We start from the raw sequence: 18,802 nt of genomic DNA, 5'->3' as shown, positions 1-18,802 counted from the left end.
TGTTTAGCCAATGTAGGGCTACAGCCAATGTCCACGAATGAGGAGGGCACACCTTTGGTGGAGTGGATTTCCTGGAGCTTCACACTGTTGCTCTGTTATTCATAGTAGGTGTTTCAGACCAGAGGTTTGAGGATGTGTATTTCACAGTGGAAAGAGTTTTTGACTACCCTCAGCAGCAGTATTTTTATCATCTTTCCTCCCAACAAAATCAAAGTAATGTAAATATGTCCAGCCTCTAAGGTAAGTGTTTTCATCTTCCAAACTGGCTTGATGCTTTGTGACATGCCTGTGCAGCATGGCGATCACAAAAATGAGTCCACTGATGTGTTTCAGTTCAGTAGTGGGGTGATAAGAAAAGAATCGTTGTGACGTGTTGGTTGACTTTGGTGTTACTGTAATATTATTTTTGAAATTACATCAGTAATTAGTTACGCTACTCATTACTTGAAAAAGTAATATTATTACTGTAATGCATTACTAGAAATGCATTACTGGTCAAACACTGTTGATGGAATATTCAAAAATAGTGGGTTTGTGCATTCAGTCCCTCTCAGGCAAGCACAGGGGTGTAGTGTTCCTATAGCCCGCAGCAATGATGCTCTGTAGCGCTTTTTTTCTCCAAGTGAGGATTAGAATATATATGCAGTTCACATAATCTGGTCGGAATTAATATATCTTTTTAAACTCTTAAAGATCCACTAATCACTAAAAGTGTATGTCATTGCGTACGTCGGCATTGAGCAATCAGAGCTTAACCGCCTGCAGCTTGTTCAGAATGCAGCAGCCCGTCTCCTAAACTGGGACAAAGAAACGCGAGCACATAACTCTGGTGCTCTCTTCACTTCACCTCTATTTGGCCTTTTCCCTTTGTTATATTTCACTGTATAAATGTTTTTTGTGTGTTGTTGTTGTTCTTGCTTATTTAACTGTAAAGCACTTCGGTTGGCCGTTGGCTGTTTAAAGGTGCTATATAAATAAAGCTGACATTGACATTGACATTGACATCAGAGACAATAAAAACTAATGTATGGTCAAAGTTGTCATGTTGAAATATGTGGTGTGTTGATGAATTCACTTCATCAACTCATGAGTAACTTTAAAAGTTTCACCTTAAAAGTTGCCAGCAGACAGCCCAGTTAATTATGTTATTTCTGAGTCTACAGCTGCTGCAAAAAGCAGCAAAACATCCTTTCATTTTCTAGTTATAGTTTACTCATATTTGTAAGTCCCGCCACTGTATGAAAAGAGATTACATAATCAGCCCTGAGCAAGAGTGACTGTCCGCTCTTGACCAATCAACAGACAGCAGCGTAGATACCCCAACAGAGGGATGACCAGAAATGGTGCATGGTAGAGAACAGTTCCATTGGTACCATCCACAACTTTTGACAGTGGAAAGCGAAAAAATTGCGAACACAACTGAACTGCACTGAGCTGAACTGGACTGCTTGGTGGAAACGGACTTAATTCACATACCTCCATTAAAGTTTCATTTATTGGGATAGCAAGTGACGCGTTGGCTACATTGTTGAGTATATCAACAATGGCACTGATGTCTAAAGGAGATGCAACCACTTTGTCGGTGAAATTGACAGTGACCTCGCTGAGTTGGTCCAAGAATACTGGTAAGGAATTGTTATTCAAGAACTGTGAGATTTAAAACAAACAGACAAAACAAAAGTGTTAGTATCACACACTATCTCAAACATCAAATTAAAGTTACTCTGTGTTTTGTGTTTGGATTTCATTGACAACTGGGAGTAGTACAGATCTGGTGCAGTGTGACACAGTAGCCCCTTTTAGATAGGAATTGTGCAAATTTGCAGGAAAGCCCAGTCAGTCTTCTTTCAGCATTGGCAGTATAAAAGCAAAGTGCGGCAAAATGCTGCCTACCTACTTTTGTTTATACAGAATGCGCCTTTTTCGGGGCAATGGGGGGCGTGAGCATAACAAAATGTGTAGCTCAGCGTGTGATGTAAACAGTGACGTGGGAGGGAAGCCTTATTCTGCTATATCTTTCTGACATCATACGGGTTACTTCAGATAATACACACACCAAATACATGACCAACAAATTCATTCATCTTCTAACCGCTTCATCCTCTTGAGGGTCGCGGGGGGGCTGGAGCCTATCCCAGCTACATCGGGCGAGAGGCAGGGTACACCCTGGACAGGTCGCCAGACTATCGCAGGGCTGACACATAGAGACAAACAACCATTCACGCTCACATTCACACCTACGGACAATTTAGAGTCACCAATTAACCTAGTCCCCAATCTGCATGTCTTTGGACTGTGGGAGGAAGCCGGAGTGCCCGGAGAGAACCCACGCTGACACGGGGAGAACATGCAAACTCCACACAGAAGGGGTCCCACGCCCGGGATCGAACCGGCAACCCTCTTGCTGTGAGGCGAGAGTGCTAACCACCACACCACCGTGCCGCCCCAACAAATTCATTATTAAACTAAACTATCTTGCGGTATGATGAAGTAGTTAAATCCATTCATAAATTCATTTGAACTTTTTCATGCACTACAAGATAGTTAAGTTTAAGCTCCACCATTGAGAGATTTTAAGTAAATCTAAGTACACTTTGAAGATGATACTACTATATTTACAGAGGCCCCATGCCTGAGTTTGCTCAATGCCCCCACATCATTAAATCTGCCCATGTCGATGACATCATTTGGTTTTAGAAACAACTGGAGAAGTAGGTCACCTGAGACTGCTCAAGCAGCTCCTGAACCTGTCGTAGGATGCAGTTTTTTTGCTTATTCCACCATGTACGATTCTGCAAACATTCTGCTGTGATGTTCCCCTCCTTGCCTTTCTCCCCTTCTTCTTCTTCACAGGGAATTGTAGCCATATCACCTTTATTACCAACACCAAATGTGGTATCGTTACAGAGAAAACCTAGAAAGAGAGAAAAAGGTTTTGCTCTCAGTACTCACATACTAATTAAATAAGAATGATTTTGACCTGAATCTTACTGAATGCTCTGTAATGTCTGGATCAGTACTCACCTGTGTCTGTGGATAACCGCAGTGTTATATTTTTCGTAAAGGTTCCATGGTTTTTCACTTGACAGGTGAACGTCTTTTCCGGATTGTCGCAGTCAGAGGCAGACATTATAAACTGATGCGTGATTTCCCTGCCTGTTTCTAAACATACAAAAAAAGCACTCAGGTTGCAAAGACTAGCAACATTCATGAGTAGAATATAATTTATATGTATACACATAATATCAAATCATTGTCTGTGAACTACATTTATACGTAGAATTTTCTCCAATAGCTGATTTCCTTTTTGGTACTTGTGTTTCAGGTTTACCTGTAGTGGGCAATCCTATAAACTCAACCTCATAGGGGCTGTTGACAGAACACTGCAGGAGCTGTTCCTTTCCAGCCTCACATAGTCTCACAACTGTTTTTGAGTCTGGTTTCACTTCGATCAGGGGTGGGTTGAATGTATTTCTGATTTCATGTGTCTGTCTGAAAGTTGAGTTGTCTCTTCTTTTCAGCGTACATTCATAACATCCTGAAATTTAAGGTGATCATCAATTAATGTCAAATCAATGGGAAGCCAGTGTTGCCACACCAATATTAATATACAGAAACCACCATCAAATTACAAGTAGGGCAATAACCTAAATCAGATATGCAGAGATAGAGATTTTGATATAGATATTTTTGATATAGAACAGACATTTTGTGCTGTAAGCTTTGATTTAGAAGAATTGAATGGTGGATACCTTTATCCAACTGAAATTAAACAACACACACGCTCACATATCTGCATTGTTAGTCACATGTCTTGTGTTCTCTTTTGGGGGTTAAAAAACAGGAGAAAATTCTATTTTATAGTTTTAATATTCATGATGGCGTCCCCTATTTTGGCATGGATCAATCAGAATATTGAGCCTGTTCCAAGTCTTCATTCATTCACTCATTCATTTTCCATATCCTGGTGCAGGGGGGCTGGAGCCTATCCTACTGTAGCTCCCATTAGGTGAGAGGCAGGGTACATCCTGGACAGGTCGCCAGACTGTCACAGGGCTGACATAGAGACAGACAAGTGCTCACACTCTCTCACATTCACGCCAGTTTAGAGTCACCAATTAAGCTGCATGTCTTTGGACTGTAGGAGGAAGCCAGAGGATTTGAACTCAGAACCCTCTTGCAGAGTCCTGCACCGGGTTAAGTGCTATATTGTTAGGTATGGGCATGGGTAAAAATAAACTACACATGGGCGGGCAGAGGATGAGAACAAAAATCTATTTTTTATTTTTGTGAATAAATCAAATGAAAAAGATCTGCAGTCGATGTGTGATGTTTTGACATCTAAATCACTATTATCAAGCCACAGTTCCTTTTGTTTTGAAAGTCAATAACACATGTCGAACCTTTGACCCCATTGTCACATTTGTCAACCACTGACTTCAGCAATGAAACTTTGCAGCTCGAGGGTGAGGTGGCAGCCTACATAGAGTTCAGGACGCCCAAGGAGGATCCTTTTGAGGTTTTATGGTGGTGGAAGGAGCATGCTAAGATGTCTCCTAACCTGGCAGTGACTGCAAAAAATGTTTTCACCATCCCGACATCGAGTGCAGCTTAATGTGAGGGACTGCAGCCTAGTTATTAGTAGTTATTAACATTTGCAGGTGGGTGTGGCTTTGACTTAGACATAATGACAGGTAACGGACTGGCTCTTGTGCTGAGCTTTACGAGTATGGGCTGGTGTGGGTTTTCAAAAATTGACCCCTGTAGGACTGTGCCCTCTTGCTGTGAGGTGATATTGCTAACCATTGCACCACTGTGCCACTGTTCTCATCCTAAAGTTGTCAAACACTGCCACTTTGTAAAGGATCTTTGCAAACACTGATGTCAAAAGCCAGCTTTCACAGTGGTATGATACACCGCCGGGCTGCATCAGTTTGTAACGTGGCTGAATGAAACCCTTTGCTGCTGGTTGGCTGGACGGCACCAGTCACAGCAGTATGATACGCAGAAGGGCAGAATCAGTTGATTATGTGACTGGACAGCACCTGCTGTGGCGGTATGTTATGTCTCTGGACAGCTATAGTTACTGGTAGCACAATCGAGAACAAGATGCTTCAGGTTTGTCCTTGTGGCAGAAAATAACATCAATAAAAGGCCTCAGAACTCATCAAGGAAAGAAGATGTGTGTGGCAAAGAAAGGGCAGAGTAACCGCATTGATCAGTATTTCCTAAGAAGTCAGTTGAGTCAGTCGGATGAAGTCCAGCAACAGGTCGAAAACCACAGTTTGCAGGATATCAGTAACTCTGTCACTGAGGAGGAGGAGGAGGAGGAGAAGGAGAAGGAGGAGGTAGTAAGAGGGGATGCAGGTGACACTGAGATTAACAGGCCAGTCAGAGAGAGAACCATGGAGCAAAAGGTTAGAGTTAGATGGCCTAGGGCAAATGACAGTAAAGAATGGGAGATAGTTAATAGAGATTTGTCAGTAATCTTAAGCAGGCTTAGAGGAAATGCAATGGAAACGTTAGAAAAGATTGGAGATATAATTTACTCATATGGTGCAGAGAGGTTTGGGGTGCATGAGAGAAAGAGGGGTGAGAGGGTACAGTCAGGTAAGTCTAGGTGGCAAAGAGAAATAGAGAAGTTAGTTAAGGAAAGGAGACAGTTAAGAAAGCAGTGGAAAAAGGCTACAGAAGAAGAAAGGGAATTAATGTGTTGCAAGAGGAGTTGAGAAGCAGGCTAGCAGCTCTTAGAATCTGTAAGGACAGCTTTTTTCAGGGACCCTTTTTAAGTTTGTTAAAGGATTGTTTAGCCAGGAAAAGGGAGGACAGCTTAAAGCAGCAAGGCTAGAGGCTGGGGAATATTTGAGAAATACATATTCAGATTTAGAGAAGAATAGGATAGTAGGTCTTTAACCGGATATCCCTCCATTAGGAGGGATAGAGCATGAGATGGATGTCAGGCCACCTAGGTGGAAGGAAGTTCAGGAGGTGGTCAGGCATGCAAAGGCTTCTTCTGCCCCAGGTGCCCCAGATGATATGACACTGGTGACCACAACAATGCCATGTACATAGAGGCTACTATCTCAAGTTGGCCAACATGAAGATCAAGCCTCGTAAGTCTAGAAGCATCTCAATACGTAGAGGGAAGTTAAGTGATAGGAAGTTTGTCGTAGATGATGAGGACATCCCAACAATTAGGGAGAAGTCAGTAAAGAGCTTAGGTAGGTGGTACAATGTGTAGTTGAATGATGAGAAACAGGTGGTGAAATTTAGAAAAGATGTGGCGGAAGGATTGGATAGAACAGATAAATCAGAACTTCAATGACAGTTGAAGTTGTGGTGTTTGTAGTTTGGGCTATATCCTAGGTTAATGTGGTCACTGTCAGTTTATGAAATTACAATATCCGTTGTGGAGAGAATGGAAAGGTTGGTCAGTTCCTATATTAGGAAGTGGTTGGGCACTCCTAGGTGTCTAAGTAGTGTTGCATTGTATGGAAAAGGGATACTTCAGCTGCCAATATCTAGTTTAACAGAGGAATTTAAATGTACCAAGGTCAGGACAGAGCTGTTGTTCTCTGGGAGTAAGGACATGGTAGTTAGGAGTGTGGTTCCAAATCCAACCAAGGGGAGGAAGTGGAACCCAAGATCGGCAGTTCAGGAGGCAGAGGCAGCTCTTGGGCATGTAGAGATTGTAGGTAATGTTCAGTTAGTGGAATAAAGCAGGTCCCAAAGATAAAAGAAAGCTGGTTGTGGAACAGATACGTAGACAGGAGGAAATATTACGAGGTGCAAAGGCAGTGGCCCAGGCTAAGCAGGGACAGTGGTTGAATTAGGAAAGTGTAGGGGGAAGCTTAGATGGACGGACCTGTGGAGTATGGAGGAGAATCGTATTAGATTCCTGGTAGGGGTTACATACAATGTGTTACCAACCCCCCAGAACCTAAAACTGTGGGTAAATGGGGACCCATCATGCCCATTGTGTTCAGGTACCGCAACTTTAAAGCATATTTTGTAAGGCTGTAAAGTTAGCTTGTCACGAGGCCGTTATACATGGCGACATAACCAGAGGGGTATTCCAGAAAGCGGGTTATGTGAAAAGTAAGTTAACCCTGAGATGAGGGAAACTCTGAGTTATCCGTTCCAGAAAGAGAGGCAACTGAAACTCTGAGTCAGTCACCATGGTAACAGACTCTGTGAACATAACCTGCTCGCTGACTTTCGCTGAGTTTTTCTCTGTCTCCTCCCTCTTACACGCTGTTTAATTTCCTCATTCATTCAGTCCGTGTCAAAGCTTGTATCGAAGCGCATTAATTAGCGGAGATTTACCGTCTGTCACAGTCTAAATCCTGCTGGATATTAGTTTGTTACTCAGGACTGTCTTAAGTTACTGAATTTATGCACATCAGTCATTTCTTTGGACATCGGTTTTTGTCTTTACATTCAAATACTACACAGCAAGAATTCACCCTCAGCTCAGAATCAAACCTCTGTCCTTTTTATATTTATTATTTTTTATAACACTGTGCACAAGGATCAGACTGTCAGTGTGTTAGAGCAGCTCCCAAATGTTTATTGCACATAATGTGTAGGTCTAATTATTTAAATTTTAAAAATCGGTATGAAGCTTTAGACACGTAGTATCAATGACTAATGACTGACTGACTAATCACTGGTCGCACTGATGGAACATAATTCCTATAGCCTAATATTGGGGATTATATGTTAATATTTCTGAGTGAGCAATGGTGCAGCATTTCAGGGTCTTTAAATTTACTACATTTGTAGCTGAAATAAAGTCACTGAATGCTGCTGAGTCAAGATACAAATAGATGTCCAGCATTTTAAAATCTTCTGTATTTTAACCTTCACGTCTTTTCAAGTGCAAACCACCAAACATATTATTACTGGGTCAGACTGTGAGTTTACAGTCATGTCTTTATGTCTTTGATCTATAGCCTAGCCTATATGTTTAAAATCTTACTATTTTTCAGTTGCTGCCTCCTGTGTTTTTCCTCATCAGATCAAATCTGAACAAATATATTATTATGTATTATTAATATAATGTAATGTATCTACAGCCTGATACACAGCCACTTTATCTTCATTAAGTCTGATAAATGATGAATAAACGGACAACACTGAATAAAACTTTTTATTAACTTTATGGTTAACTTATTTACATTTTCCTCGCTCTGACTCAGGCTCTTCTTTTAAAGATAAACGTGCACCGTCTGCCACACATGCATTAATATCTCTACATCCACTGGATTAAAATGGAGGTGCTGTCTTTTATTTACCTGTTGCCATGGTGAATCGTGGAGTCGGAGCTCCATCGATGATGGCTTTTTATTGTCGGCTTAACTCAGGGTGAACATACTCAGAGTTGACTGAACTAACTCAGATCAGCTATTCTGGAACCGGTAACTCAGAGTTTCCCATCTCAGGGTAAATCAACTCAGAGTTCAAGGTTAGACTCAGAGTTTGTTGAACCTCCTACCTGGAATACCCCTCAGGTGTTGAAAAGTTTAGCTGCAGGTATCGAAAGGAAATGAAGACAGGAAAATCCAGAAGGTGTTAAGAATAGGAGTTTAGCAATTCAGTTTGACCGTGAGGGAGAGAAATACAGAAGTGGTAAGTTAGTAAGGAGGCAAGGGTGTGGACGCCTAGAAGGTACTTGTGATTGGGAAATGCAAGTAGATTTAGGGGGAAAGCTTGTTGTTCCCCAGGAAATAGTTTGTACCAACCAGAGGCCTGACATAGTGTTGTGGTCTGTGAGTCAACGGAAAGTTTATTTTTAGAGCTGACAGTTCCTTGGGAAGACTCAGTGGAGGAAGCCTATGAACGAAAAAAGTCTAGATATGCAGACTTAGGAGCAGAAGCTGAGCAGCGAGGATGGAAGACTAGGATTTGTCCAGTGGAAGTGGGGTGTGGGGGATTCATAGCAAGATCAGCTGTCTCGCTCCTGGGGGAACTCGGAGTGCGGGGACAGAGTTTGAGGAAGACAGTGAAGGAAATGTCAGATGAATCAGCTAGATCTAGTCAGTGGATTTGGATGAGGAGAAATAACGTCAGTCGGGGGCCAGCAGGGGGACCTACTAAGCAGGGTACACAACTCCTAGAGCCAAACCATGATGTTTTTTTCTAAACCTAATCACCTGCTTTTGTTGACATCTCGTCGATGGTTGCAGTGTGTCTTGGAAGCGGACACAGTAGTATACTGTACCATAATATGTGGACTCTAAAGTCCACAGACAAAGCAGCAATATGTCACAACATTGGCTGATAAGTTGTTGGAATACCTCTAGTTCTCCATCTATGTAAACAGAGAACTTGTTTCCAGACATTCAATCTAATCCCCTCATTTTAAACACCATTTGCATAAAGCAGTATTGTCAGTGTTCTATGGGCACAGTCTGCCAGATAGATAGATAGATAGATAGATAGATAGATAGATAGATAGATAGATAGATAGATTAATTGCAGCTGGCTTTCTGAAGTCAGTTTGGTGTGTGGGCATTAAGACTTTGGGGGATTTATTGGCATCTAGCAGTAAGAATTGCAGATTGCAACCTGCTCAAACTCCTCCCAATTAGAATTCTCTCAGTGCTTATTGTTCAGGAGGTTTATCCAGGAGCTGAATGATCCACAGAGGTCTCCTACTCTCCAAAAAAACTGATTTAAGTCAAAACACTGAATACAGGTTCACATTACAAATTAGTGTTTCTTCAATGCTGTTTGGCATGTTGGAGGTGGCCATTTCGGCCAGCGCCTGCTAATGTGTGCTCTCTTTTTTTTCCTCTGATAACTTAAGATCGAGGCATTCAGGAAGTTTTTACTTTAAGACAAATTATCCTCAGAGGTCTCTTCCTAAACGAAGCAGGTAATTTCATTGATTCATTCATTTTCCATAACTGCTTATATTGTTAAGGGTCCTGTGGGGGCTGGAGCCTATCACACCTGCCATTGGGCAAGAATGGGGTTCACCCTGGACAGGCTGATCGACTTTCAAAGGGCTGACACACCTACAGGCAATTTAGAGTCACCAGTTAACCTTGCCGTAAAGCAACAGCGCTAATTACTGCACCACCGTGTTGCCACCAGGTTATTTAAACCCATAAAAACACGGAATAATGCAGTTTCACATTTAAAAAAAAAAATCAATAGCTCTCCCAGCTCTCACGAGTCATGATCTATGGTTAGCAATGACTGAAAGAATGAGGTTGCGGATACAAGCGGCTAAAATGAGTGTCCTCCGAAGGGTGGCTGGGCTCAGCCTTCAAGATAGGGTAAAGAGTACACACATCCGAAGGGAGTAGAGCTGCTGCTCCTTCAAATTGAAAGGGGTCAGCTGAGGTGGTTCAGGCATCTAATCAGGAAGCCCCCTATGCGACTCCCGTTAGAGTGGTTCCACACACCACTACCACTGGTGGGGGGCCCCAGGGCAGACCTAGGACTTGCTGGAGGGATTATATATCTCATCTGACCTGGGAACTCTTTGGGATCCCCCAGGAGGAACTAGAAAGCATTGCTGGGGAGAGGGATGTCTGGAATAGTTTGTTCAGCCTGCTGCCCCCCGTGACACGTCTTCAGATAAGCGATTAAAAATGGATGGATATACACTGAAGACAACATACTTATAATATTATATTCAATCTCTGCTAATATATCCCCCTCTATCCTACACACTGAACCTTTAAGAGGAGTCCTTTTGTCTTTGTCTCAGTGTTTTCCATATTTGTTAAAAACACAAGAGAAGGAGTTTGAATTTGAATATATGGTTACATAACAGACAATTATTTAGTGAATACTTGGGTATGTGTTAATTGCTGTTCGCATTACTCAGAATGGAATGTTGACAAGCATGCATATTGAGGCTTAGTCAGCAGGAGAAAAGGCATTTCTTTCTATACTAATTGTTACCACTTTTGGTAAATGAAGCCATGCCAGCTATTTACCTTAATTTAGCCATGTGAGTAAAATCATGTCTGCATTCTTAGGTTTTGGTCAGATTACTTAACTATAACCAGTTAAATGTTTTTGGCATCTTTGGGTCAGGCTAAAGAATGGACACAGTCTAAGTGTTGGTTTTACATTGTATTACAAATATTGTTCTCAAGCCAATCAGAGTTCTGTATTTACACAGGTCAGAGCACAAGGAGAAAAGTCCTAGATGGCACTTGCATTTAAGTCATTAACTGACTGCACCATATTGGATCTATTTCTTACCTTTGTCCGTACTGAAAAATTTTGACACAGTTAAGACTGATGCTCCACTGTCGTTTGAAAATTTGTGTAGCTCATCCGTTGGTATTTCTATGCTGTTGAGTCTCCACTTTGCTTCCCACTCAGTACCAAAATTAAGATTCTCTGGTGGTGGGCCACATCTCACAGTTACTGGGTTACGAAAAACTACTGGATCTGGGTTAAACCTTAAGGACTCCTGGCCTTAATGAAAACAGAAACACAAGTCAGAAAATTTGTTTGTCATATCAGACATTCCTCATATGACAATACTTACTGTATGAGACAATTATAAAGATCAAAGCAAATTGTGAATCAAAATATTTCAAAAATGTTTACAACTGTCTTACTGTTAAATCGCACTGGGTATTTTTTTGACAGCTCTCTAAATACCCCTGCTTTTACGGCTCGAATTTCCGATTCTTGAAAAGAAGTTGCTGTTATAGTATAGTCACAGATGGTGCTTCCGCTCCTGTAATGCAGAATTGAATCCCAATTATATTCGAATCACAAGCAGGTGAAATGTCATCTTTATAGGACCATATTATCTCTGCTCTGGCAACCGCCATTAACCAGTCCATCCAGAATCTCACAGGCTGTTTGTGCCTCTGGGCCAGTGATAGCTGTGGCTGGAGGTATTATATTTTCAGGTTGTCCTTCAGTCTGTTTGTCCTTCCATTTGTACGCATGCACATCCGTCTCTATCTATGTCTGTCCGTCTGTCTGTCTGTCCATCTCTCCATCTCTCCCATCCTTGTGAACATGATATCTCAAAAATGGCTCAAGGAAGTTTCTTCAAATTTGGCACAAATGTCTACTTGGACTCAAGGATAAAATGATTAGCTTTGGTGGTCAACTTCAAGGTCACTGTGACCTTGTCTTTCTCATTCTCGTGAACATGATAACTCAAGAACAGCCTCAGGGAATTTCTTTAAATTTGGCACAAACATGCACTTGGACTCACTGATGAACTGATTAGATTTTGGTGTTCAAAGGTCAAGGTCATTGTGACCTTGTCTGTTTCATTTTTGTAAATGCGATATCTCAAGGACACTGAAAGGGAATTTCTTAAAATTTAACTATGCACTATGCTAATATAGTATCCTATGACCCTGAAAACAACCAAACTGTAAATAGAAAAAAAAAAATTCATTTAAGATGGTGGGTAAGATTAAAAGAATTAACTTACTCAAACCGATTTATCCTCACTTCTTTATAAGTTGAGATGAACTCCTGGCTTTTATTTCTAATCTGTTTAAGACAGTGACACAGCCTACTTGTTATCAGTTCTACAATTGAATCAGGATCAAATGTCACATACATTCATTACATCAACATTGTGACAAACTTGTATGAAAGCGACATAAGAAACAATGAGACTTACAGCATTTAAAGTGTTCTGGTAGAGGCTGTGGGTAGGGTCATTGAATGAATTATCGAAAGATATGTCCATGGTAAATGAGAGCCTTCTCTCTGCACAGAAACAGTCGGTTGTTATCACAGAGTAGCTTTTTCAGGAGATACATGTCTTTCAATTCTCTTCATTTTATGTGTCATACCCTCTGTTGCCATTGTTGTTGTGAATATTGGCGTTGTTGTTGTTGTGAATATTGGCGTTGTTGTTGTGATCACTGGTGCTGTTGTTGTTGTGATCATTGGTGTTGTTGTTGTGGTTGTTGTTGTGATCACTGGCGTTGTTGTAATCACTGTAGAAAAAGAATAAAAATCTTCAGTACTATATAAATGCTATTTTAGATCAATTAACGCTTTTAAAATTTTCCAATGAGGGTCTTCAGCGACTACAGACTCTCAGACTGTTGAATTTTACCCATGCAAAACAAAACAACATATGTTGCCATATGGGGTTGGACATTGAAGCTTGAAGCTTGAAGAGACCAGGCTTTTATTTGTTAACTTTTTGCAGATAGCTTCAGTTTTACTGGAACTGTTAAACTGGCACTGCTTACTTGTGATTGGTTCACAGAACCCTCCATCTGAAGGAAGTCCATTGATGCAGCTACAGGTCGGACTGATGACATTAGTGCACGCACCGTAAATGTCACACTTGTCACGTGACCAAGCAAACTGCTCCTCACACTCACACTGCAGTCTTCCAGTGGAGTTCGGAGAGCACCCTTTAAAAAGACAGAACAGTATACAAATCAGACACTGTCTGCTAAGAAAGCATTAACTCAGCCACACAAATGACAAAAGAAAACAAATAAGCAACAAAGGTTCTTACATGTGGTGAAGTTTAAATCTATTATTGTCAAAGACTGACTGATCATGTAGGGCAATGGGAAATTTCTTAATAAATGAGTGAAATTTGATGGCACACTGGAGACTGGGATGCGCAAGTCCAGGACTAAATCAATGTCCACCGGATCTGTGGAGGAGAACAGAAGAAAATCCATCACAGAAGTCTGTTACTATTATACACACCAATATTCACACACTTTTCATTGTGTGCAATCATCATGACATGAGTTATGTTGATCTAAGTGTGCACTGTTTATCAAACTTTTCAGCACATCTTGTTGCTTGAATTGAGACTTTACATGGTCAATGCAAGATGCAGTGAAAGATCTGTAATGGTACAACAGATAATCCAAGAGTGATGCAGTTATCTTGATTCACAGTGCCAGTGCCAATCCTCAGAAACACACAAACACACAGACCTTCAGTCTCTACGTTACATATGTTATACCATTTGTTGGTGTTGGTGATGGTGATGGTGATGGTGATGGTGTTGGTGTTGGTGATGGTGTTGGTGATGGTGACGTTGTCTCTGTAAAAATGAAGAATAAAGACAGCATGCACTTTTAGTAACATTATAATTCTTTCTATTTTAAACATCTGTATTTTGGGGACATGAAGCAGAACAGTGGTAATCTTTCAATTAACAATTTTCATTATGTCCAGTCCTCAGTGATGACTGGACATAAGTATTTATGTTGTCTCTTGTCTTGAGAGCTTACTTACTCTTTGTAAGCTGTATGAGCTCACAACCTCACATTTTGGAATATGTGAACCATGGAATATTCAAGAAGCTGCTTTTGTACAACTGACACACATTTGTTCTCAACTATACACCTGCAAATGTCTTCCATAGAAACCTGATGGAGGCAATATTTAACACTACAACTTGCAGTATCCATGCAAAACAAAGCAACAAAAGTTTCCATACCAGGAGTCGGGGTTGGACATTGAGCGACCTCTGTGGATCAAAATTGGAGATAAAATTAACATACCACGTTGTTTTGTGTGGGGAAAACATCATACATTCAATAATTATCAACATTAGATTGCTTTAGAAGTGAAGTTTAACTACGTAGATGCTGCTAGCTCTAGAGTTGGTTGTTTGAGTGTAGACAATACAAAAGCAGTGGATAAGCAAAGAATGCATGCACCAGATTAGCTCATGACAACAAATGTTGTTTGAACAGACAGTTTTACTCTTAAAATACAAATATTTACGTAGAAACGTAGAAAAGATAAACTAATCCCTTTTTGGTATCAAACCTATTGATGCAAGGATCAATCTTCAAAATGAAAATGTAGTATCGAGAGTCTCGGTATTGTGATATTGATCCGTTGCTGCCCCCACCCTCTGGAATTCCCTCCCAAAACTCATCTATGACTGCGCTGACCTCCCATCATTCAAATCACTACTCAAAACTCACCTGTTCCGTTCTGCTTTTAATGTTTAGCTATTTTTATTCATTTACTTATTTATTTGTTTTTTCACTCCTCTTTGTCTTGATGTCTTTGCTGAAAATTGTTTTTTTGATGTGTTTGAACCATCTCTGTAAAGTGACTTTGAGAACTTTGAAAAGCGCTTTCTAAATAAAATGTATAATTATTATTATTGTTATTGATCTGCCCACCCTTAACGCTTGGTCAGTGCCCCTGAACTTTAAACCATGATGCACTCGGTACCCTCCTGTGTCAGGTTTGGACGTCCAGGGACAGCATGTCAATTTATGCTTTTTACATGCATTGTATGGTTTAAAAACAAACTTCCCCTCACAAAGGAAATGGACAGTTTCTGCCCATTAAATGCATGCACTCTGTTCTGAAAAAACAAACAAACTTAGAACATATGTAAAAAAAACTTAAAACTTAAAATTAGTATGTTTCTTACTAATATAAGATGAGATTTATTTTGTTTTAGTGTTGTTCTGAATGTTGTTTTGTTTTGGGTATTAGTTGAATATTTCATGATTTAGTTAATGGCTCATTATTTGATAAATACATTATTTACATTTGTTGGAATGAGGAACTATATATATACAGTACAGGCCAAAAGTTTGGACACACCTTCTCATTCAATGCGTTTTCTTTATTTTCATGACTATTTACATTGTAGATTCTCACTGAAGGCATCAAAACTATGAATGAACACATGTGGAGTTATGTACTTAACAAAAAAAGGTGAAATAACTGAAAACATCTTTTATATTCTAGTTTCTTCAAAATAGCCACCCTTTGCTCTGATTACTGCTTTTACACACTCTTGGCATTCTCTCGATAAGCTTCAAGAGGTAGTCACCTGAAATGGTTTTCCAACAGTCTTGAAGGAGTTCCCAGAGGTGTTTAGCACTTGTTGGCCCCTTTGCCTTCACTCTGCGGTCCAGCTCACCCCAAACCATCTCGATTGGGTTCAGGTCCGGTGACTGTGGAGGCCAGGTCATCTGCCGCAGCACTCCATCACTCTCCTTCTTGATCAAATAGCCCTTACGCAGCCTGGAGGTGTGTTTGGGGTCATTGTCCTGTTGAAAAATAAGTGATCGTCCAACTAAACGCAAACCGGATGGGATGGCATGTCACTGCAGGATGCTGTGGTAGCCATGCTGGTTCAGTGTGCCTTCAATTTTGAATAAATCCCCAACAGTGTCACCAGCAAAACACCCCCACACCATCACACCTCCTCCTCCATGCTTCACAGTGGGAACCAGGCATGCGGAATCCATCCGTTCACCTTTTCTGCGTCTCACAAAGACACGGCGGTTGGAACCAAAGATCTCAAATTTGGACTCATCAGACCAAAGCACAGATTTCCACTGGTCTAATGTCCATTCCTTGTGTTTCTTGGCCCAAACAAATCTCTTCTGCTTGTTGCCTCTCCTTAGCAGTGGTTTCCTAGCAGCTATTTGACCATGAAGGCCTGATTCGCGCAGTCTCCTCTTAACAGTTGTTCTAGAGATGGGTCTGCTGCTAGAACTCTGTGTGACATTCATCTGGTCTCTGATCTGAGCTGCTGTTAACTTGCGATTTCTGAGGCTGGTGACTCGGATGAACTTATCCTCAGAAGCAGAGGTGACTCTTGCTCTTCCTTTCCTGGGTTGGTCCTCATGTGTGCCAGTTTCGTTGTAGCGCTTGATGGTTTTTGCGACTCCACTTGGGGACACATTTAAAGTTTTTGCAATTTTCCGGACTGACTGACCTTCATTTCTTAAAGTAATGATGGCCACTCGTTTTTCTTTAGTTAGCTGATTGGTTCTTGCCATAATATGAATTTTAACAGTTGTCCAATAGGGCTGTCGGCTGTGTATTAACCTGACTTCTGCACAACACAACTGATGGTCCCAATCCCATTGATAAAGCAAGAAATTCCACTAATTAACCCTGATAAGGCACACCTGTGAAGTGGAAACCATTTCAGGTGACTACCTCTTGAAGCTCATGGAGAGAATGCCAAGAGTGTGCAAAGCAGTAATCAGAGCAAAGGGTGGCTATTTTGAAGAAACTAGAATATAAAACATGTTTTCAGTTATTTCACCTTTTTTGTTAAGTACATAACTCCACATGTGTTCATTCATAGTTTTGATGCCTTCAGTGAGAATCTACAATGTAAATAGTCATGAAAATAAAGAAAACGCATTGAATGAGAAGGTGTGTCCAAACTTTTGGCCTGTACTGTACTTATAAGCTGCTTTGTAGTGTTTCGTTTACATTGGGCGGAGTGATATGTGTCAATGAATAGTCAGTTGTCGTACTTTTCTAAACGGACATGAAAAGTATTCACGTTTTCCTCAGAAGAAGTTGTATCCGTGCTGTTATTACCCACGCTATCTACAGTATTATACAGTTAATGCTAACTCAACACCAGCATTACACTAACATTAAGTAACGTCACAGCATACATCACCAGTACAATATGCTACAAATACTAGCACACTACATTGTTAAAATTCCTCAACCAAATTCTGGCTTCACAGGTGAAACAAACAGCAGTCTCCAAAGTGTGAGTCCAGAGTTTGTTTAACCCACCATCCTCCCCTCTCACCTGCCTTATGTGCACTTTCTTGCTCTCACAGCCCGTTCTCATTCTAAAGTCGTCAGGTACCTTCACTCTGTCAGTGATTTTGATGTCAGATACTGATGCCAAAAGCCACCTTTGCAGTGGTATGATACGCAGCTGGGCGGCTGGACTACACCTGTTGCGCCTGTATGATACACCGCTGGACAGCGTCTGGTTGAAACGCTGCTGTTAACATTGTAATATAAGGAGTTCGAAAGTCCCTACAGGGCAAGCGGGAGGGGTGATGGATGGGTCAAACAAAGCCCAGACTTTCACCTGGAAGCCCTGTGTTTGCTTCCCGTGTGAATGTAGTGCCAAACCATGATACCTTATTCTAAACCTAACCATGTGTTTTTGTTTATGGCTGGTTATGGCATTTCAGAACTTCAACAGCAGATGTAGGAGGATACCTAGCATTTAATATGTAGACATGAAAGTCCAGTAACAAAGTGGCAATATGTGACGACGCGTGATGAGAACGTGAATGAATGAATGATGGCCAAATGAAGCCTCATGAAGCATTTTCTTTATTTTCTGAGTCTACTGTATGATTTAACGGGGAAAGGCTCAAAGAATGGCAATTCAGTGTGCTTTCAACCTTTTGTTGAACAAAAAGCGCCATCTAGTGGGCGCAAAAAATAAAGAAATTGCTTCATGAGACTTCATTTGACAATCACTACCAAGCATCAAAAAGTGCAGCTGCCCTGTTCATCTCATACCACTGCTAAAGGGTGCGTCTGTCCATTAGTATCTGATGCCAGGGGACACTGACCAAGCATCTGTATTTGATGAGCTTGAAGAGACCAGGCTTTTATTTGTTAACTTTTTGCAGATAGCTTCAGTTTTACTGGAACTGTTAAACTGGCACTGCTTACTTGTGACTGGTTCACAGAACTCTCCATCTGAAGGAAGTCCATTGATGCAGCTACAGGTTGGACTGATGACATTAGTGCACGCACCGTAAATGTCACACTTGCCACGTGACCAAGCAAACTGCTCCTCACACTCACACTGCAGTCCTCCAGTGGAGTTCGGAGAGCACCCTTTAAAAAGACAGAACAGTATACAAATCAGACACTGTCTGCTAAGAAAGCATTAAATCAGCCACACAAATGACAAAAGAAAACAAATAAGCAACAAAGGTTCTTACATGTGGTGAAGTTTAAATCTATTATAGTTAAAGATTGACTGATCATGTCAGGCAATGGGAAATTTCCCACTGTGTCCCTGAATAGATGAATGAAATCTGATGGCACA

At 41.0% G+C, this 18,802-nt stretch overlaps 1 protein-coding gene across 1 annotated transcript in view; it reads right to left on the bottom strand.

Moving 5' to 3' along the window:
* adgrf8 (adhesion G protein-coupled receptor F8) overlaps positions 1–18,802 on the bottom strand; it is a 122,970-nt gene that overhangs the window by 8,704 nt on the left and 95,464 nt on the right. Inside the window, exons 19-24 of the mRNA XM_049590641.1 lie at positions 11,592–11,713; positions 11,227–11,445; positions 3,332–3,538; positions 3,025–3,162; positions 2,721–2,914; positions 1,477–1,647 (exon numbers count right to left, since the gene is read on the bottom strand). Of these exons, the coding sequence (XP_049446598.1) occupies positions 1,477–1,647; positions 2,721–2,914; positions 3,025–3,162; positions 3,332–3,538; positions 11,227–11,445; positions 11,592–11,713 (1,051 nt within the window). The remainder of the gene's footprint in view (positions 1–1,476; positions 1,648–2,720; positions 2,915–3,024; positions 3,163–3,331; positions 3,539–11,226; positions 11,446–11,591; positions 11,714–18,802) is intronic.

The sequence above is a fragment of the Epinephelus fuscoguttatus genome, linkage group LG11 (genome assembly GCF_011397635.1).
Source record: "Epinephelus fuscoguttatus linkage group LG11, E.fuscoguttatus.final_Chr_v1".
NCBI classification, from domain to species: Eukaryota; Metazoa; Chordata; class Actinopteri; order Perciformes; family Serranidae; genus Epinephelus; species Epinephelus fuscoguttatus.
The sequence above is the reverse complement of the archived record's forward strand: the minus strand, read 5'-3'. Positions and strand labels throughout refer to the sequence as shown.